This window comes from Diabrotica undecimpunctata, chromosome 6 (genome assembly GCF_040954645.1).
Source record: "Diabrotica undecimpunctata isolate CICGRU chromosome 6, icDiaUnde3, whole genome shotgun sequence".
NCBI lineage: Eukaryota > Metazoa > Arthropoda > Insecta > Coleoptera > Chrysomelidae > Diabrotica > Diabrotica undecimpunctata.
The window spans coordinates 147,906,783-147,930,534 of NC_092808.1; the positions used below are offsets into that span (position 1 = coordinate 147,906,783).

The window sequence follows — 23,752 nt, forward strand, 5'->3', positions numbered from 1 at the left end:
TCCAATTCTAGTTTTTATTTCTTCTGTGGTGCCATTGTTGTTATTAACGCTTGTTCCCAAATATTTATATTTGTGCACCCGTTCGAGCAGCGAATGGTTTGGTGATATTGTAAAGAGTACCGCTTCGATGCATATGATAGCATTAATTCCTGTCTCCTTAAATCTAATGGTAGTTCACCGAGCTCGGCCTGAAGACTTAAGATAAAAGATAATTATCTGTTTTCTGCTAGAAATATTATCAAGTTTTGTGATTAATAATTAATAGAAAGAAATTGACTCTTTCCTAATTTATATTATAGTAGTACTTGCGGAATGATTCTTGAAGAAGGTAAAAATGAATAAAAGTCATATATCTATTTAGTTTATATTTATTTAAAAATTGTCGATTAAAAACAATAACAAAATAATGTTTATAATGACGGTGTTACCCATAATGGTGAACGACTGAACGAAATTCTATCAAAATTCGTTCATTGATTAATTTTACAAGTTGATTGGACTAGCATATTACAAACACTGATTTGTTTTGTTCTACTACTTCTGAATTAAACCAACTATTGTGCAATCAGGCTAATTTTGGTTGAGTCATTAAGGTTCTCATTACCGGAGTTAATAATATTTGCGGCATTGAGAAACTACTGGAATTTCAACAGAAATCAATTTATCTGGCAATCTTCGTAATTGAGCTATTGTTTCTGCTCTAGTTATATTTAGAATTATGTTTAAATTTGCATTATTACATCATTACAATCATTTTTGGATCTCCTAGATTAAAAATAATGTTTTTTATTCACTTAAAATTCTGAGCTCAGTGGCTTTATGCAATCAGAATGAAATAAAAAGAGAATTTACAAAATCAACAACGTAAATATTTATTTAAAAATGTAAATGTAGAAATCAAAAAACAATTAATACAATATTGACAACTTCCACCTCTTTGTAGATTATAAATTAGCATATGACAGCCTGTTAGGATGTGATACTGTTAGGATGTCAACCATACGAAAGCTGAATGACCTTAACATTGTCAAAATAAAAGAACTTCTATTCTTTTCAATCCTTTAAAACTCCCTGAGGTTATGATAACGAGATGTCTTTAGGTCTGTAGAAGACTGTAAGATATTTGGAGTTATATAATAGGAACTAATTTTAATAAATCAATACACATGGCATGCTCTATGAAACTGATCGCTCGCACCTATCGAAAACTTAAATAAACGTTTGCTTCTGCAGAAAATATTGATTTTACAATAAATTAAGAGAAAAACGAATAGACCAGAACAGAGATAACCTCAATTCCAAACAGCAGAGCTAAAAATGGAATCACAAACAGCATAGAAAGTTACAATTTTGTAAATAAATTCATATACATGAGCAATGGTAACTCAGCAACGGACGAAATAAAAAGAAGGATACTATTAGCAAATAGGTGTTACTTTCGATTAAGCACCCAACCAAAGGCTAAAGAAACAGTATGTAACAAAAGATTTTAAGATATCTGTGAAAACGGCATCTGGAGAAGGCCGTACAATTTAGTAATCTATAAGAAATCTAAAAAATGACAGATGATGTCACGCATGTAATATCCTTTATAAAAATTAGTAGCCTAAGATGGGTAGGACAGCTATCAATAGAAAATCAAAACTATCCTTCCAGACGAAACGTATTTTTGTTGCCTTTGGAAAAAATTCCCTAGTCTGCTTCACACTAGGTACACAATGTATGAAATAAAATGTTATCTTCAAGAATAAGTTAAAAATATCTCCAAAACTATCTACTTTCTGAGACTTTCTTGTGAAGTGCGGATTCTAATATATAGGATTTTATATTTAAGAATCTACCACACTGAAAAATATTTCGAATATATTAAGCATGCGCAGAATATAGAGAAAAAGTATGCAATAGAATCTCAAGGATAACTAAAGTCACTTGCCATTCAAATAATAACAGAATACCAAGATCGCTAGTAATTTAGAAGTTAGAGTGTGATGAAGAACCAATAAGTGGCGAGAAATTATAGAATATTCATATATCATTGACGTAAAACGGAAAAAAAGTTATGAAGAAAAGCAAGTTGCATTACAAATGTAACAAAAAAGGCAGGGGTAGGAAAAACAATAGTAATAGAAATATACAAAATCATAAGGAAAAATAATGTATTTGGAAACACTTCATTAAGAAATTTACGTAAACGGTAAAAACATTAATGAAAATCTATAGACAAACAAATTTTTATACGTAAACATTAACGCATGTGTATCTTTTAAATAATATCTGAGCGGTAAATAGGACTTGTCGTGTACACAAAGTGTCATGGAAACACTACCGAAAGCGCCACTATTGTGAATTGATTTGAAAAAGATCTTTAGTAGATACAGCAATAAAACACCGATTCTAGCGACTGTAATATGACAAGCGATAAGTCTTTTAATGTTAGTTGTCACATTTTTTCGAATTTATTGTTTTTAGTAAAGTGTTACATATTGATTTAATATAACCTTTGACGTCTCTCATTTTATCAATTGTAAATGATGATGTTATATCATTCCTAATACTATTGTACGGAGTTGAGTCGTGGACTCTCACAGACTCTTTATCGTGTTTTTCCTCTAATATTTCTACTTTTTCAAGGTTTCTCCTTTAGCAAAGACAAACATTGACGAAATTATGCAAAGAAAATAACTGGGGAAGCTATTTAGAGTTTATAGTCGAAAGAAAAAGATGAGCCAGGCGTACGAAGAATTAAAAAAATACTATGTGTTTCAATACAATGATGCATCAAGAGGTTATACACGGAGAACGAATGGACATAGTAAAAATTTAATAAGAAACTATTGTTCGGCCAGAACTGATGAATTTCATACAAGAGTACAATAAATTACACCGGATATCAATGCTAAGGCTCTGTCGTCATTGGTGAAAGGTGTTTATTGTGTCTGATAAAATGATTTTAAACAATACTAAACATGAAATTGATAATAAATTTAGAACGAATAAACAAATCACCGATTCTAGCGACTGTAATATGACAAGCGATAAGCCATTTCCTTAAATTAAGCATTCACTACCCTTGTACGCTTACCGAAGATATGATTTCTAGCACCGACAACGCTACAATAGGTGAGACATACACATGAATTGTAGATATTTGTCTAAACATTGTCAAAAACATTATGTTACAGACTTTAAAGTGAAAAAATGTTTTGGAATATAGATAAAGGATTATTGAATGTTTCTGAACAGAGTTGATAATTTGTTACATTAAAAAAAAAAGATTGCCAGACTAAATTTAACTACAAAATTAATGCATGCAATGCAGATATACAAAAACTCCAGCATTTTAGCATTAATTAATGATCTAATAATTTCTTAAAGAAAAGTATCATATACATCGTTTTTTTCCCATTTAATAACAAAGTATGATAAAAAAGTTAATCAAATTAAACTATAACAGTCAATATAATAAGCCAATAAAAACATTCTTTTAATATCAATTAAACGATTAGCATTTTATTTATGATTTATTGCTGATCTTTTGTTAAGTATCAATTGCATAATTAGCAGTTTTATAATAATATTAGGAATGAAAAGAATATGTCTTTAGCAATCTCTGAAATATTTATTTATTTAGATCGACCATTCTATAATCAAATTATTAGATCATTTCAAATAAAAGGAAAAATACAAAATATAGTTCTATAGAAGAGATATCTATAAAAGAAGTACTTTGATCTAATTGGCAAGAAAACTATTGCAATTTTTTTTCAATTGACAAAAACTATCTAGAGCAATACAAATGAGGATATTGTAATGCATATTATTATCTGCATTTGCGGTGCTGCTGAATCTTTGTAAAACAGATTTGTGCCGTTGCCACAGAATATTGAAGATATATGTGTATTAGGTACTAATACTCTAGTGGCCAGCGAAGGCTCACCCTGGCCTTTTCAATTTTGGTGGGTCCACCAGTTTTTTTTATATATTTTTGGCTGCTGATTACGAATTTCGAGGGTGGATTTCGATCCGAGTGGTCAAAAAATTGTTATAAACAATTTAATTGTTTATAAGGCTAAATTTTAGAAGGAACATTTTGAGCTTGGTAAAATGTTCGTAGCTTTATTTTTGGCCAACATATTGATATTTTGGAAGCCTGTTAAAAAACTGTTTACCAATCTGGCCTATATCTTGCACACAATTCAAACATAGTAAGGCAGAAATTCGTAATCAGCAGTCAAAAATTCATAAACAAAACTTCGATGGGTCCATCAGAATTAAAAAAGCCACGGTGACCTAACTGGTTTCTAGACTATAACCAGCATCTCGTCTTAGCTGTTGCTTTAGGAATAATAACATGGAGTGAAAAACATTAGAGGAAACGGAACGGGGGGCATATGTTCCAAAAATGGATGAAACTGGATATTGTCACCGTCCCCCCAAAGAAATTTAAGGCAATGTAGTCTTTGCAACATTGCGAAAAAATTTCTATTGAAGATCATACTAAATAAACTCCACTGGGAATCTATCCTGTAACAACTGAAATATTTGAGTTAGATCAGGACAAATTTGGTTCTTCAGTCCATCAAATTAAATTTTATATCATACCCTATATTTCGTATAGACGAGATTTTGATAGTACACATTTTTTTTTAATTTTAGTCATTTACAAAAGTTTATTTTGTCATAAAAACGACACTCCTCATCGTCTGCATATTATTTTGCGGTATCTTAAAGTGTAATTGCCCATACGAATATTAAAGGCAAGTTTTCTACATAAATACAAAAAATAGAGGACCATACATACGTGTCAAATAAAACAGATGATCAAAGTACTTTTCTTATTAGACAAGATTAATGTTATGAACATTCTATGATTTCTAATAGTGATTCAGTGTTTGAAAGAAGGTATTTGTAATAAATACATAATGAAACTTGTATCGGTTTTACCTATATACAATAATAAATTATAAATAGTTTATAAACATAATATACAATATAGTACACTTTAAGAGATAATATAGAAATTTTCTTCAATTCTAAAAAACTTTGGTTGGCCAAAAGAGTCCCAAAATATACAAGAAATATTTACAAATTTCTACAAATGTTACAATCCTATCGAGTGGGGAAACTGATGTGAATCGGCTATAATATACTTTAAGTGGAATGTTGTATTTTATATTTTCACAGAACTCAAAATTGATACAACAGCTATACTGTTCGGATATTACAAAAATCTAGACTCGTTCTACTGGTATAGTAACTGTTATTGACTTAACATTATATCCCAAACTATATGCTCACTTTTGTGAGTACAAATAAATGTTTATATATCTCTTTTTACTAAAAATGTAAACGCTATATGCACAAATATGTTAACTTTCTTTCCTTGCGTGTGATATATGAGTAAAATAGTGTTACTAAGTGAAAGTGAAGTCAACTTTATGCATTTATAAAATGGATAGGAATATATAATAATTAAATATACAGAATATCATTTAATTCATTAAAATTCCAATGAATTTTATTACAATTAGTTAAAATCAAAAGAAAAAAAATGGAATAAAAAAAGAAAGTTGCGTGACTTTTATTTGATTGATTACAGCAAAAGTAAGGGGAAAAAGTAGAGTAAATATGCATTATTTATATAATTAAGACAAATCTACAAAGCAAGATAAAAAATGTCAAATATTCTGGTATTTCGAAGAATATTGTGCTTGTAGCAATTGAAATCCTAGAGATCCGAATTCTAAAATTATGAAAAGTTATTCTTGACTGCAAAATTATTCGGATACTTGCTTCTGTTCACAAAACATACAGTGTCTCAAAAGCCCCGCAGTAAAGTAGTTCATATTCTAAAAAAATGAAACAAAACATCCAATGAAAAGAAACGCCTTTGAAAAAAACTCATCCTAGTCTGAAAGAAAAACTGAACCAGCACCAAAAAAAGTACTGTGAAAAGTCAGGTTATTATAAGAGTTTATCGCACTGAAAGGAAAACCTGAGACATAATGCCGAATTTTCTTTTTGGTCCTTTTGAACCGGATCTTGGATGGTATTTCCTCCTGGATTTTGCAAGACAGCTCTCATCTGTAAGGCATACTTTGTAATATAGCAGCAATACGTTGTATTATAGCAGCAATCTCGTCTGGCGCTGCCTGTGTCTAATCATGTAAGAGTGTCTCTCCAACAGAGGTCGCAAAAGTTATCACGTATTATACGCTCCTCGAAATCGTTGTTTCAACTAAATTGCCTCCAATAGCCATTTTTTAAGCCCTTCTCTCTATTCGGATTGCCGAATATAGGCCTCTCCTAATTCTCGCCTTCATCTCTGTTGTCTGTAAGACGTTTCCACATTGGTCTTGCATTTGCGGTCTTCCTCGTGCTCTTTTGGCTTCATATGGCCGCCAATTCCCGATTTCTTTATTCCATCGGCCATCCTTAAGACGTTCGATATGTCTAGCCCATTTCCATTTCAGTTTAGCTGCCTGTTCGACAGCATCTTTTACTTTTGTTCTATTACGAATTATTCATTGGTTTTATGATCTTAGATACCCTGCATCTGTCGTTCCATAGCTCTCTGACTTTTTCTGATCTTCTCCATGTTTATTTTAGTGAATGTCCAGGTTTGAGTTCCATATGTAAGTACTGGTAGAATACAGGAATTAAACACTTTGTTTCGCAGTCTTTGAGGTATATTTTTATTTTTAAGTACGTATGAGAGTATTCCGAATGCATCCATCCCATTTTTACACGTCTGCTTATTTCGGTAGTCTGATTTTCTTTGCTTATCTTGACAATTTGACCCAGATATGTATATTCTTTTATGTGTTCTATCTCTGTCTATCACAGGTTTGTTATCTTTGTTTAACATTAGTTTAGTTTTGATTAAATTCATTTTCAGTTCTTTTTTTAGGGATTCTGTGTGTAGCTCCTCAATTATCGTATTCAGTACATTCCACGTGTCGGCTATTAGTACTATATCATCTGCGTATCTAAGATGGTTAACGTATCTTCCGTTAATAGGGATTCCCTTATTTTCCCAGTCTACTGACTTCTATATCTTCTAGGGCAGCTGTAAATAATTTTGGATATATTGTACCAATCACCATATTCATCACCAAATGTCTAAACACACATTGATAATGGTCAGATAAACCAGAATTCTTGCAAATTTTTGAACGCTATGATGATCTTCAGTCAGAAAAGGACCAGTCTTGGAGAAAACCGGTGTACCATCGTCGCTTTACTTGTCCAGAAATAGGAACCAGCCTTTCTGACATATCTACATGGATCAAACCGAGCTATACCAAGCCTGGTGGTGGTTTATCGAGCACTGTGTTCTTCGTTATTAAAAGCAATAACTTAAGCTGCTTCTACGTGTATAATTAGTTTTCTTTTTTTATGTTAAAACACTTCCACTGAACTAATTTTCCATAAAAATCTTTCAGTTACATATCAAACGTAAAATAACAAAGATTTAACGAGCAATACCGAACAATAACGAACAGAATCGAACGAATAACATGAATTCAAGGTAGCCACAAAAAACCAAGTGATATTGATGAAACTAAAACATTAGTTTTCTGTTATAAATCTGGATAAAAAGCAATACTGTAATCCAATATAAAGGAATTCGTAGGAAAACTGAGCATCCGATTAATTTTGCTGTCGAGTATGGTTAAAAGAAGAACTTTATAAAGAACTTTCATACACATAACCTAAACAATACAAAAATATAGAACGAAAAGACATAATAAAAGTAGAAAAAAAATCAACTCATATTAGTATCAACTTGTAAAACTTTTTATACTTCGACAAAAAATACTTTTCACGCAACTTTTTCGGCGTTTCAGTTTAATAATTACGAAAGTTTCCGATGATATTCTGTATGTATTAATTTTGTAAAATATTTTCAGACAGTTTTTAAATAATTTCATAAAAACAGACTACAACAAAAATCAATCGGTAGTTTTTTCATTTTTAATTAAATTAAAACCAGCGGCGGTGAATAAATTTAACATAAACCTATGCACTGATAAACACGAAATCAAGTTTAGCTTTACTTTGGAACAGCAACGTGGCGTGCAAATGTTTCGAACGGGGTGTCATGTTTATTTCGTATATAATTTTAGTACGTTTTTGTAAAAATTAATAATTTGTACTGTTGCGATAAATTATTAAGATCCTTAAGAAAAAACTTCTTTAATTTCTTATCGAAAAGAATAATTTCAGAAAGGAAATGCGTGGGTTAGTTAAGTTCTTGTTTTTACATAACACAGACTGTGAAATGTTAGAAAGTGTACACCAAGTGCCAGGGGAATGGAAAATGGCGTATATTTCATACATTCATAAGAAAAGAGTCAAGGGAAATACCGAAAATAACAGAGGAATTTCAGTAACTATAGTACATTTGAAAATGATTGATAGCCATTATTGCAGATGAGATAAAATCAATATAACATCATTAAACAGTGACGGAGATTGTCTAAAATAAAATATTGAGCATTGTTCTGAAAATGCTTGGGTTTTACCTAAAATTTTGAAACATACCAATTTATTTCAATTCTTGTCCTAAATTTTGTAGTCATTTTAATCAACAAATTATATAAGTACGTAATCTCTACAGGTACAAAATATTTACAATTTCCAAAAGGGAGAGGGTCAATTTATAAGCCCTCAACTTTCTTAGAAAGGATTACAATTTCCTATCGACAGAACGTGTTTTGCAAATTGTGAATAATTTTAGTTAAGATCTTCGCCGTTAAAAAGACTATACTATACAAGTCAGTTATTCGTCCAGTTGTTACTTCTTCTTCTTTTAGAGATATTTGGTCCTCAAAGAGCCGAAGTAACAGGAGGTTGGAGAAGACGCCGAAATGCTAAATTGATGACTCTTGTATGGGAGTGAAAACATATTCAGATATATAAAAGCTAACCGGATAAGATGGTCACGTCATGTGGCAAGATCAGAGGACAACAGAGCATTAACAACAGTATTTTTGAGAGACCAGATGGCAGAAGGTCAGTAAGCTGGGCCCAGGAAAAGATGATGCAGAAGCAGATCTGTCTAGGACAAGGAAATTAAGAGAACAAAGAATCTCTTTGAAAAATATAAATTTACACCTCTTCCGTCTACAGTAATCTTTCTCCTCCTATGTACCATCTCTATTGAGGCTTGCGACTAATATGGTAAAGTCTTATCTGTGGCTTGGCGGATGAAAGCGTTTTCTTCAGTTCTTAGTATCGTAATCTTGCACAATATTAATTATAATATAATATTGATCGTTAAGAGGTCCGAAATCGGCTAAAATCACCTTTTAGCCGATATTATTCCGTACAATTGTTTGAGTGACGACCGTTCGAAACATTTTTTGATACGCCGCTGTTCTGGATCCAGATATTTAAAACGACTTGACTAATGATGCAGAAACTTTCCCAGTTATCCTTATTTTTCGTAATTAAGCAAATAATAAATTGGCATCGGCTGCAATTATAATCTATAATTGATATCATAATTATAATAATTAGTCAGACTTGGAACTGTAAAATTACAATTTATACACTTTGGTAAATTATAATGGGGTTTCGTACTGCTTTGGGTGCGGTTTGTGTATTTTGTTAATAGCGAAATGTTCGACTTTGCGTGTGCGAAATTAGGTACAAGGTGTACCAGAAGGTTTTTATTCAATTTAAATATTTTCTTAACCTACTAAAAACAATTACTATTCATATTAGATGTAATGTTTAATATTTATTTGTTTCCAACTTGCTTTTTCATTTAAATTAAATCGTTTTTATGTTCTATTTTTATTATAAAACACATTCTTGATGCCACAAGGTCATATTTTGTGGATATCTTGAGTTCTAACAAGATTCTAGTGAGAGAACAACAAATTTTCGAAAAGAGCCTACAATATTTTCCAATCAAACAATTGTTGGGGTTGGATTTAATCGCTTTTTTGACCTACTATTAGTAATTACTTAAAATAAAAGACAGTAAAAGTAGCATATAGTCTATTATAATCATGTATAGTCATTGATAACTACTTTCTTCTTCTTTTTTTTTAATTATCTCATGGTCATTAACTATGTCCAAGAATTCCATTGGACAATGTTACACCCTGGTCTTATTCATAAATGTACACCTGACAAAATCCAAAAAACTCCGAGAAAAAAATTGCAAAAGGAAGCTCGAAATGAGGAAAGAGAACTCTAGAATCATCCATCACGACAAGGCGCACTTTATCAAGGACCATTTGGCCAAAGCTAGGTCATCGTCATAAAACACCCGCTTTATTCGCCAGATTTAGCACCCTGTGACGTCTACCTGTTTCAAAATATCAAATCCTGCCTTTAAAAAAATCCACCACGGGCTCGTACAGGATATGAAGCAAAAATCGGCTCAGCTACTCAACAGGCTCTCGGAAAATGGAAGAAAGTTCGTATGGAGTGGTGCAAAAACGCAGAGTGTATATTGAAGAAAAAAATTATAAAAACATTGCTAGATAAACAAATAATACCACCAGGCTTGGAAATTAATTACTGTACGTTGTATTTCGAATTCTTTAGTAGTTTAAGAAAAAAAATTCAAGTGCAGAAATACTGGTAGTATGTAAGAAAACTTTTTCTAGCAATTTACGCCATTTTTAGTTTTTTTTTTGATTAAAAATATGTTGACTTAGTAAAGTTATATATGAGAACCTGAGTATTTTGTGAAAAATAAGCTCAAGCTAGGCAATAGCGTGGTAAACTATGTTTTATTATTGAATGTGATGTGTAGCTGATATTTTATAAATGGTATTAGGTATTAAAAAATATATATTTATTCTTTGAATTCTTCTTTTGGTACCCTCGCAGCTTGGTTGTGGGCCGCTTCTCTGCATGTTGCTATTAAGAGAACCAACATGATGGAACAGTGTTGATGGAATGAAAAGAAACTAGCTAGAGGTGCATTAAGTCAATACACAATCTCAAGATACACATTTACTGGGAGTACCTATAAGGAGGAAGACCAAATAAGTCTTGTAAGGTCGACTGAAAAGAGATATGTCTGTGAGTGAAATCAATATTGATGTAAACCCAGTAGAAGCAGGAGGTAATGTATTTTTCGGCATTAGTAACTTCGGAATCCATGCTCATTCCCCATCTTATTAATTATTTAAAGAAAAGAAATTAAAAAAAAAGAACAAACATATTGAAAGAATTAACCAAGATAGATTGGTAAGACAGGTTATAAAATATAAACCATACGGAAGAAGAGACGTGGGACGAACCCGAAGAAGATAGCAAGACTGAGGAAGGAACAGGCTTGAAGCCTAATCCTTGAAGTGAAGCAGGAGAAGAAGAAGACTAATTATTCAGACAGTAATTTTTTATGCCTGTGATATTCGAACTCGGATCTCCTTTATCTTATGGAAAGATCATGGTTCCTTAACCAATGAGTTTTAAAAAAACAAAACATAGAGGAGCTGATCTGGTATATACATAGATAAAGAATCAAGGGACTAATTATAGTAATCATAGTAATACACTGCTGCACGATCATATTGCTTGACAAAGGAAGAAATAATTTACACTCCAACTCCATCTCTAGATTGTTGCCAAAAATTTGTGGCACTTTACATTTTGTGAATAAAAACATATGGTCCAAAAAACTGATGGAGTAATGGAATTGATAGCGAGATACGCAAGAAAATATCACTTGCAAAACACTTGGAAGGACCTGAAGACACTTTTACGGGAACATTAATTTAGTTCTTGTACTCAACATAGCTGATCCAATCTACGAAAAACATAATGGAAAAGTCCATCTTGTACCTGTAAACTTTGCATTCTTAACTTTTTTTATTCAACTGCGGAGAAAGTTAGTGAAACAGAGAAATTCAAATAAAATTTTTGTGAAAAAGTAACTTTATATTTAGCCGCATTTAAAATTTGGACACACGATGTATGTCATCAAGGTATTGGAATAATTGATTTTCGTAGGGAGTATTTTCTTTAGAAAATTAATAAATTATCAAAATCTAATAAATTTAATATTTTGTTTTCTTATTACTATCAGTATTTTAGACTATAGAGCACACAGTGTATTTGGTATAATTTTAGATTAATCGTACGATAATCGTAGACCAATCGTGGATTAATGGTACGATAATCGTAGACTAATCGTGGATTAATCGTACGATAAATGTAGGCTAATCGTGGATTAACCGTACGATAATCGCAGACTAATCGCTAGATAATCTTAGTCTGTGTGCTGTAGTTTTTTATCAATACCAAAGAACAATCATAAATTATAACAACTGTTTTGGTTTGTTGATTTGATCTGTGTTTATTCGATACAATGACACATAGGTACTTCTTCAGCAATACGGTTAGTTATAACTATTGTCTCACAATGTATTTGAAATGTTTGCTATACACAAAAACCGCTACCAAAACAGTACTAAGTACGAAACACGTTTTTTTTAAGTAATTGCACTAAATTTAACTACATTTTGCCATTGTCGATCGCAAAACTCGAGACACCGTTCTCTAAGTCAACGCCAACTCAGCACTTAATTGTGATAGTCTCCTAGGATCTCTTCTACCTCTATTCGAACTTCTAATACTCGTGTGGTTACTGTAGCCCGAATCGGAACCCAGAGCCGAGTCTTGGGAGTACGGTTTCGGTACGGGCCTGAAAGTAGCCAAGTGCCCTATGACCGGAACGGTCTCGTAGGGCCCGGGAGTCATACATTGTATCCTTTGGGTGATGCTGGGGATCTGTCGTCCTCGAGGAGGCGGGTGTTCGACACTGCCTACTCGGGGATACAGCTGAAGAAGCGCGTCGAGGAGCATTCCTTCGTGGAACTCTTGCCGCCGCCTGTCCAGGCTGCGATTGCGTTTGTTTCCCGGAACTGGCGGCAGAGGTTCGTGAGGTCTTCGGAACCTCGGGATATCTCGCCTTATACACTGAAAAAGTAAAATATTTTAGAGATTACGTTACAAACATCGAAAATAACATAAAACAATTAAATTATTATTGTTGATTAGTACCAACATTAACAGCCAATGAGATCACTCCACTGAAATAAAACAACGCATAGGAAAAGCGAGATCGGCGTTCATAATGATGAATTCTCTTTTCAGAAGTAACGATTTACCACTTGCTACCAAAATTTCTCTCATTAGATGCTATGTATTTTCTACATTATTATACGGAGTAGAGGCCTGTACACTTTCCGAAGCTTCTTTAAGAAAATTCGAGGCATTCGAGATGTGGTGTTACAGATGTATTTTAAGAATTTCATGGGTGGATCGTGTGACTAATGTTGAGGTCCTACGTAGAATAGGCAAGGAATGCTAAATTATTAACACCATCAAAGAGCGCAAACTAGAATATCTTGGCCATGTTATGAGGAATGAACAGAGATACGGCTTGTTGCAACTCATTCTTCAGGGCAAGGTATTTGGAAAGAGAGGACCAGGGAGAAGAAGAATATCTTGGCTTCAAAACCTGAGAAAGTGGTTTAATACATCGACAACCGGACTATTCAGAATAGCAGCAAGCAAAGTTAGGATAGCCATGTTGATCGCCAACATCCGGAACGGATAGGCATCGTAAGAAGAAGAAGAAGCAGTTGATACCATTAAAATACTCATAAAAAGAGGAGGACAATATAAAAGCAAATAAGAAGATAGAGAAGAAAGAAAGGATTAAGAAGAATAAAAATTACTTCAGCAAAACAAGCATTAAGCTTATAAGAGGAGTATAAGAAAAAAGGAAATAAAATGGAAACTTAGATGATGGGATTGGGTAAAGAAAAGAAATCGCTGCAAAGAAAAGAAGATTATGCAGATAAAAATATTACAAACGAAATGTGAAAAATTCAAAAGGGAAAAATTCGACAGAAGATCGAATAAAAGAGCAAACAAAAAGCATATTTCAAGCATTTACTTTTGATAATTTAATTATTCATAAACCATCTAGATAAATACAGTAACTATTCAATTTCATAAAAAATAAGGGAGATAATTAGAGGAGGCAGGGCAGAAACAAGCTGAAACTGGAGCAAATCTAGAGGAAAGATGTAGAAGAAAATAAAACGAATGAAAAAAACATAGAAGCAACAAAAGGGAAGGAAGAGAACAAGAAAAAAGAATTAAAACAAATAATATATCGCGTGAAATATTTAAGACTATATTATTAAGAAAAATAAGCTTAAAATAGAGGAATTACAGACTGAAAAGGAAAAAAAAAGTGAAACTAAAACATTGTCAAAGGAACAGATAATGTTGAGAGAATATCTGCTATTTATTTTCATGAAAAATGAAGGATATATATAAAAAGAAAGTAAGTAAGAAAAATTTGAAGATGAAAAGAACAAGTGAGAAAGATAAAGCAGAAACAAAAGATTGCGAAGGATACTAAAATCTTCATTAACAAAAAACATAAACAATGAAACTGTGTTACAAATGATGGAACTCGATAGAAAACTTCTAAGCATTAAGAAGAAATAAGAACTTCTACATCTTATAATGGAGAGAATGATTGAAGGATACTGGAAGACGGCTAAATGAATGCTTATGGCTAAAAATATACGAGTATAAACAGAAATTTGTATAATTTACTGTTAAAAACAGTAACTAACAACACTAACCTTCAGTATTGAAGAGGAAAAAGTAAATCATTAGCTGATACATTTTGTACAGAGCAAGCCGTGAAAGTTTATATTAAACAAATAAAAATAAAACTTGTCTGGATGCATTGCTTTAAAGCCTCTATTTTTGTAAAGTTAAATTTCGGACCTTTTTAAAGACCCTTTCCGGACGAAAATAACAAATTGAGTCTAGACACAACGAATCGATAAGTTGACGTTACTAATTTAAAATTAAAAATGCCGGACAAATAGAAACTCCCACCGGAATATAATTATGAATATTATATGTCGATAATGACAACGAATTAATTAAACTGAGTAAAATCGAGAGACGTACTTTTTAAAAGGTCGGAAATTAATTGCTTTTTGTCAGCGTGATAAACTTGCTGTCTCTTGCAGAGATTCTAAAAAATTAATCACCACGAGTTAATTTTAAAAATTCGTGACGAATTTGTTCACGATTTTACTTTCCAACATAATTATACCAGGTAAAAATTATATATATATATATATATATATATATATATATATATATATATATATATATATATATATATATATATATATATATATATATATATATATAGTATTTTCTATATATAAAGCTTTTGCTAAAAAGCCCAGAGGACAGAAGTAGGTGGCACCTTTGGAGACATCGATAAATTTCCAAATAAAAGTTGTTTTTTGAGAAAAAATATACTTAACAATGAACTTTACATTTAGTCTAGGCGGGATCTGTTTTGGATTGGACATTTTCCATAGGAAGCTATTTTTTTGCTGGAATCCCTTCAGGATGTGCCCAATATCGATAATCACGATATGCGCCAGTCGCAAACCCTGTGCTAAATTGTTTATTTAACAAAATCTGAAAACAATTGAAAATTTCTGATTTTCTTGCTCCTATTTTCGTTTATAATTCGGAAAATATTGATCCTAGAGAAAAAATTATACGAAGTTAAAAGTTTCGTTATTCAATTTTACACAATATTTCGTTAGCTAGAAATTAAAAATGTAATGTTTATTGTTGAAAAAATAGCAATAATTGGAAAAAAAGTACAAAAAAATGAAATTAATCCTTTAAATGTTTTCGACTTTCTAAACTTGCCTTCCAGCTCCATATTCCGCCTAGAAAAACCTTTTATTCTGTTTAAAACGTGTGCTAAATTTTGTTAAGATCGGTCGGATAGGTTTTGCATAATAATTTTGCAACCCAGCCTACTGGAAAAAAATCGCAAATTTTCAAATTTACAGTAGGCCCCAAATAAGGCCCTCAGATAGTTGCAAATTTTTTTTACACATAAAGGGAGGCTCAGACTTTCAAACGCTTTTTGTAAAATTCAAATCGGTTCACTAGGAGAGCCTAGAAAATTTTTTAAAGTTTTAAACATTTTTTATATATATTACGCCTATAAACAAATTGAATAACTTTACGAGCTTTAAACATATCAATTTCAAAATTTATACACTTAAAGAACATTAAAAGACGCTTCTTTAAAAAAAACAGATACATTCCGCTTACTGGTTGCCGAGATATTGAAGGTCAAAGTTGGCATATATTTTCCGTGTAACCATAAGTGATAGAGGGCTCGTTTTTAAACAATAAATACCCTAGTTTTGTCAAGTACTTCTTATATGAAAAGTTTTACGTAATGAGCTTCATGGCAACATCCATAAAAAAGACAAATAAAGAACCGTTTTCGCGTAAAATGTCGCTCGGAATGCATGAGAGCTGGTGGGGGACATTCACTCGAAATGTGAATCGGAGAGTTCAAAATCATAGCGCGCGCTAAAAGTTGCATTATCTCGGCTTCCTGTTTTGTTTTTGAACCAATTTTGTTTTTTTTTTGAATCGATGTCTCGGACGACAAGGATTTTAAATATCATATTTTCAAATAACATTTTTAATTGCAAATTGGGAAATTTGCAATAAACAATTGTATGTTAAACAAGTAATTGCATTTTTTCTTCATGCATTTTTTTTTGAGCATGCAATTTATACATTGAAGTAAATTGTTACTTTTCATATAAAAATTACTTGACAAGACGAGGGTATTTGTTTAAAAACGAGCCCTCTATCACTTATGGTTACACGGCAAATGTATGCCAACTTTGACCTTCAATATCTCGGCAACCAGTAAGCCGAATGTATCTTTTTTTTAAGAAGCGTCTTTTAATGTTCTTTAAGTGTATAAATTTTGAAATTGATATGTTTAAAGCTCGTAAAGGTATTCAATTTGTTTATAAACCTAAAAAATGTTTAAAACATTAAAAAAAAACTTCTAGGCTCTGTTAGTAAACCGATTTGAATTTTACAAAAAGCGTTTGAAAGTTTGAGCCCTCTTTTATTTGTACAAAAATTTGCAACTATCTGAGAGCCTTATTTAGGGCCTACTATAAATTTGAAAATTTGCGATTTTTTTGCAGTAGGCTGGATTGCAAAATTATTATGCAAAACCTATCCAACCAATCTTAACAAAATTTAGCATACGTTTTAAATACATTAAAAAGTTTTTCTAGGCGGAATATGGAGCTTGTAAGTCAAGGTTAGATAGTCGAAAACAGTTAAAGGATTAACTTCATTTTTTGTACTTTTTTTTCCAATTATTGCTATTTTTTCAACAATAAACATTAAATTTTCAATTTCTAGCTAACGAAATATTGTGTAAAATTGAATAAGAAAACTTTTAACTCCCTATAATTTTTTCCCTAGGATCAGTATTTTCCGAATTATAAACGAAAATAGGAGCAAAAAAATGAGAAATTTTCAATTGTTTTCAGATTTTGTTAAATAAAAAATTTAGCACAGTGTTTGCGACTGGCGCATATCGTGATTATCGATATTGGGCACATCCTGAAGGGATTCCAGCAAAAAAATAGCTTCCTATAAAGCAAAAAAATGTATAAAAGATTAAGTGGTTGCAGCCAACATGGTCCCGTTTTTATTATGAAATGCCCGCTGAAAAGCAACTTCAAAATGATCATTCTGAACTATTTCGTCTGAAAAAATGTGATTTATCAAAATGAGAGTATTTACAAGAGACTTTAACTCCAGTGTATGAGAAAACAAAAGCAATTGAAAAATCTCAGTCATTATTTGAGTTAGTCCAGAAATTGAATGACATAAATATTCCTAAAGTTGAAAAGAAGAACTTTAAAAAAATAAAAGATGATTTTGTACTTCGAAATATTAATGGAAAAAACGTTCCAATAACTTCATAGCTCAAGACCTTCGAATCAGAATGTTTGCGATGTAAGGTACATGCTGATGAAGACAAGATTATGATTCTACGTTTTTTTCTTGATGGAATAGTAAAGGAATGGTTTGAATTAAAAATAATAACATTAGGCAAATAATATACATACTATGTAGTTTTGAGGTATGGAAAATTAATATTTTAGATAGTTTTTGAAAGCGACTGCTACGGTACACAAAAACAAATATGGAGATTCATAAGAAACCAACGGAAAAAAAAGGAAAATAATAATCAACGCAATAACGTACCTGAATTAAGACACGAAATAGAAATCAGTTTTCAGGAAGTAGAGATATAGAGAGCCATAAATTCACTCAAAAATAGAAAGTCACCAGGATCAGACGGAATAACCAACGAGCTTCTAACACGGAGGAGAAAGTATAACCCTAGAGATGACAAAACTTATACAAAAACTGATATTGCACTGCAAGATACCAGACGCATGAAGAAACAGCATAATGATACCAATGTTCAAGAAAGGAGATAAAGAAGACCCCAACAATTATAGAGTTATAAATCTACTGAACACCACACTTAAGCTTACTATAAAAGTCCTAACCAACAAAATCAATAAACTAACTAACTTTTTCAGATGAACAACAAGGTATTTGAGTACTATACTAGACGCCGTATTTGTACAGACAAATCACAGAAAAGGCCAGCAAGTACAATAAACCAGTATATCTATGTTTTATAGACCTGACAAAGGCTTTCGATCGCATCCAAGTCGTAGACGTCCTACACCTACTGTATAAAAGAAACATACCAATCAATATTATACAAACCATCGAAAACATCTACTTCCATAATCGAATACAGGCAAAGATAAATGGAAAACTAACATAGTGTATACCAGTACAAAACGGAGTCAGACAGAGTGACTCGTTAAGCCCACTTCTCTTTAATATAATAATGGAACACATTAGTAGAATGGCAGAGGCTAGGATAGTCCGAATAGCACGAAATAAGTCACCAAACGGGCGAAGAAGTATTGGCAGAACAAGGAAAAGATGGTACGATAATTTAAACAATTTAGGAGGCTAATATTGAACAAGAAACAGGCATTAAAGCCTACATACAAGAAGAAAGAAGAAGAAGAAGATAGTTTTTGTGAAATAGGTTGATTTATTGGGATATAGATCATTTAGGTCTATAGCCATAGTGAAATTCCTCTTCTTCCCTACGAAGGTAAGGCTTTTCCTGTTTCGTATTTCCAAAGGTATTATGATCATCTTTTTTTGACACAGTTTAGACAAAAGCTTATCTAGTTAAAGGAAAATGGAAAAATCAAGTAAAAAATCGAAAATTTTTACGAAATTAGACCTTTAAAAGACCAGATCTTTAAAATTCTAATCGACAGGATTATATTATGAGCAGATCTATGTTTGTTATTTCTTCTTACCGTTTCTGGTCGATACGGTGGCGGAGGAATGTCGAGTCTTCTTCTTTCCATTTCTCCAGCCAATGACAGTTCGTCTTCGGCGAATTCATCTTCGCTGTGATGGGCGGGCGTTAGTTCGCTGTCTGCATCGCTTAATTCTTCGTATACTGGATTGTAGAGGTCCTGGGAACAGTACGGATCAGGTCCTGGAGAAGAACATAGGAACACGGGCGGGTGTTGAGATATGGGATAGCCGCTGGGATAGTGGATATTGTTTTTAACGTCGATCATCTGGAAATGTAAGCAGAGTTAATTTTTTGCAGTTGAAATTTTTTTTCAGTACAGATTCCTTTCACCACAGAGGGAAAAAATGATAATTTTAAGACATTCCACTGGTATAAAAAGGACATACACAAACATTATTTTAGCGATGGGTTGATTAACAAAGAGAAAATTTATTAGACGTTTTATACAAAGTATTATTAAAAAAACTAAGCCTTGCGTGTAATTTTGGTCTATATATGCAGATATGTAGCAGATTAGTATCTCTTTGTTCCAGTCCTTTTCTGAATTAAGTACAAATCAAAGTGGTCCTAATACATATTGCTATTTCTGTGAATTGATCTAATTCACCACTGATAACCTTTTGACATCTCTTAGTTTAAAATTGTTTAAGAGACGCAAATTTTCCAACGTGATCAGTGGATATTTTGGCATTTTAAAAAGGCTGTGGGGGGAAACACTATATGTGATGCCGTAAGACCAACTTCAGACAAATCGTCCCTACTCAATTTGACAGTCATATACTGCAATGATTTGCAATATTGCAATTTTTTTATATCCAGAGAAACTCCAATAATATTCTGATACATAATTTTTGACGAGAAATCTACAATTCAGCTAAATCTCTAGACAATGTAGTGTTTTAGCTATCGTAAGCAGTGACTGGAGTAGAATCTGTCAAGTCGTTAGAAGGTGCATTGTGGTATAACCTTTTTTAGTAGTGGAAATACGTTCATGTCAGTGGCTCCAGTTAAAATATGACTGGAAGCTCTTTTGTCTGTATGAACAGGATCCCTTTCACACAATTAGTAATACAGGATTGGGTATCCTGTGTCAATTGATACTTGAATAGTACGTAATGTGTTTGTTTTCCTTCCAGTGCTTAGCAATTTTAAGAACCAGCTTTCTCCAAAAACACGACATGCCTCGTGAGGTCGCAGATTACAATACCAACTTCAAATGATTTAGTTTATACAAATGATGGCAGAGACGTGCATCAAATAATGAATTAGGATTTTGGTTAATACGTGATGGGGAACTCATAAAACCCGTGCTAAAACACTTTTTTTTGATCAAGTTAGTGCTAAAACTTCACCGAGAACCAAACCATTTCCAGGAAATTAGTGTTAAATATTTTAGGGGCACTAATAATAAACTTTTCTTAAACAGAGGAGCTAGATGTACAGTTTGATACATTGTACGATTTATGTTCAGTTTTAGCAACAAATATTTCCTTAATTTAAATTTTATTCTTAATTTTCCATATTCGCTATGAGAGAAGATATTAAAGATGACTTCAATTGAAAATAATTATAATCCTTTGCTATTGCAAAAGTAACACGTGGTAAAATATTATCAGCTTCTATATACAGTTTATTGCAGCTACATATGAAGCCAGTGAAATAAAAGAATTAAAATATTCTTCCTACTTTGTGTATAAATAGTACAGTCATTTTCTATGAAAAACTGACTTAATAGTAAATTACTAATAAAATATATTTTTGTATAAGTTTATTTGGATTATATATGGAATATATATCAAGAAAATCAAACAGAAAGTCCTATCTGATTGGTTAATGTTAGGCTTAACGTTTTCTTAATTATTCTCTATGGTTCTAAAAATTGGAACTGAATAAAAAAAAATGATGAAACTCTAAAAAAGCTCTACGAAATGATTGGACTGCATATTTGCTACATATAATGGGAAATTGATAAGTAAGGCTCTATGCTTCAGTTTATAATCAACAGAATACGTTGAAAATCAAAGAAAGCAATGTATCGAAAGAATTACTTAACTTGGCCCAAATTGTATTCTACCCAAAAGTATATAATATGAGCCCCTCATATCTTTGTACAGCACAAAATCATCTCAAGTTCTCTAAGCTTGTTTTATCCTGAAATAATTGCTAAATATGGTTCCACAAAAAGAATACCAATTAGTTGGTTAAAATTGTAATAGTAAAAATCATAGAAAAGACAGTTAAGCGACTGGACAAGGAGCTCTAAATGTCAAATCAAATATTTTCCATCAAAGGAAGTAATAATGAAATAACTTCCTAAACAAAACAAGCAGTCGATGAACTGGCTTCTTATACTCAAAATACGAGTAAATAAATATAGTGAGAGGTCGCTGTTGGAGACTGTATAGAGAATTGACGCTATTATTGTTATATAGATAGTTTATCTTCGACTTTGAGCCGTACAGTCTGAGCTGTTAAGCAAGATTAAATTATTCTCAGGAAAGGAATGGGCACTAAGGTTCGGTGAAGTTTTTCGAGCAGTTCGGCATGCCAGGTCTGGTCGAATACTTTTTGACCATCTAGAAAGATGCCAATAGCCTGCCTGTTGTGCTCATTTATCGACTGAGATGTAAAGGTAGCTGCTTCTATTAATGCATTTGGTGTGGAATGACCAGTTCTGAATTAAAATTATAAATTTGGGATGATGTGATGTGTTTCTAGGTCCTCTACGAGGCTTTCCTTTAGGATCCTCTCGTAGATCTTGCCTAGAGTGTTTAGAAGAGATATTGGTCTGTAAAATTCAGGTTTGGTTAGTAAATTCCCTGGTTTTGGGATCATGATTGCGCTGGATACTTTCCAGGCAGTAGGAAAGTATTCCAGTTGAAGACAGGCATTAATAGTTTCTGCTAGCTAGCAGCGGGAATATAAGTTCTGAAAATTGTTTGAGGCATCTCCTATGTATAGGCCAGGTGCTGTGTTTTTGCCTAGGCTACAGTCTTATGACGGTTTCAGTTTCTATTAACGCCACTATCTCGTAATAGTTGAGTCTTCTTTGGAAGTCTGGATTTTCCAGAGGATAGTCTATGTTACGCTCGGTTACTATACGAAACTGTTATTTTAAGTTGGGGTTTCAACGGTAACGAATGTGGCTTGGAGTGAATCTTTGAAGATTTCAGCATTGTCTAGCGGATTTGTGATTATTTGATTGTTGTGTTTGAGATAAGAGTGATGTTGGGTTTTTCGTTTCGTTAGGATTTAAAATTCTTGCCAGAATTTATCTCCGTCTCGGTAGTCCAATCCACTGTTGAAGTTTCAACTGGTTAACCTCTAGCCTGCCGAGAGTCGGTTATATTCTGTTTTCATAAGAGGGTCTCGGAATCTTTTATACTCTCTTAAAAATCGGCGCCTTGCTTGGATTTTAGCGGGGATTCTTAGTGGTAACGTTAATATATTTTTATTTTGTTAACGAAATTGATAGGTTTGAAGCTTCTTGTAGAAGACTTTTAATTTTTGAGATGCATATGCCAACTTGGTTTGTTGACGAGAGGTTACCTAACACAGGGAGGTCGTGAGTCATAAAATCTTGGAATAGTTCTCTATTGGTCTTTCTGTAATCTCTTCTGTAGGTGAATGGCGTGTTTTATTTAGGGGTCCATAAGTCTGTTTTGACTAAGAGTGGGAGGTCAAAGAACGTATATATATTTAGGGATTCTACAGTATTCACTGCCTTCCCTCGCTCAACCGTTTCCATCTCTCTCTGTTGTTCCATTCTCCATCGTTTAGGCCTCTCTTACTCATGGCGTCGTCTACTTCGTTCCTCCAGGATTTTCGGGGTCGTCCTCTTTTCCTCCTTCCTATGGGGCTCCATTCGGTTATTCTCTTTATCCATCTGCTGTCGCTAGTTCTTCTTACATGTCCATACCACTTTAATCTTTTTTGTTCTATATATGTTAGTATGTCTGTTTCTATTGATGTTCTTTGCTTTATTTCGTCATTACTTCTCCTATCCATTCTTGTTACTCTGCAGCATCTTCACAGGCATTCCATCTCTGTTGCTACTATCTTACTGCTGTTTTTCTTGTTTATGATCCAATTTTCAGCCCCATATGTCATAATACTTCGCACTAATGTTTTATAAATCTGCGTTTTTGTCTTCATAGTTAGATGTCTATCCCACCATACTAAGTTAAGTTGTCGGATTGCTGTTCTTGTTTGTCCTAATCTTTGTGTAATTTCTTCCTCTGTTGTTGCCTTTTTCGTGATTATAAACGCCAAAGAACGTTACTTCAGTATTGGTGATTCTGTCGACAGACTAGAAGGAGATCTGAAAGGTGTCTGCCGCTAGGATTAGTGGAGGATTCACCACATCGAGTGTGCCTTGCAATGAAGTCCCTCATTAGATTTGATCTGTTGAGTGTGGAAAAGTACTCAATCAGAGGTTCATAGAGAGAATCG

At 32.7% G+C, this 23,752-nt stretch overlaps 1 protein-coding gene across 5 annotated transcripts in view; it reads right to left on the minus strand.

Moving 5' to 3' along the window:
- Positions 1–352: 352 nt before the first annotated feature.
- pxb (putative Hedgehog signaling attenuator pxb) overlaps positions 353–23,752 on the minus strand; it is a 341,285-nt gene continuing 317,885 nt past the window's right edge. For all 5 annotated transcript variants that reach the window (XM_072535724.1, XM_072535726.1, XM_072535725.1 and 2 more), the window contains 2 exons: positions 19,296–19,565; positions 353–12,951 (listed from right to left, as the gene is read on the minus strand). In XM_072535724.1, the coding sequence (XP_072391825.1) occupies positions 12,532–12,951; positions 19,296–19,565 (690 nt within the window). In that variant the 3' untranslated portion in view covers positions 353–12,531. The remainder of the gene's footprint in view (positions 12,952–19,295; positions 19,566–23,752) is intronic.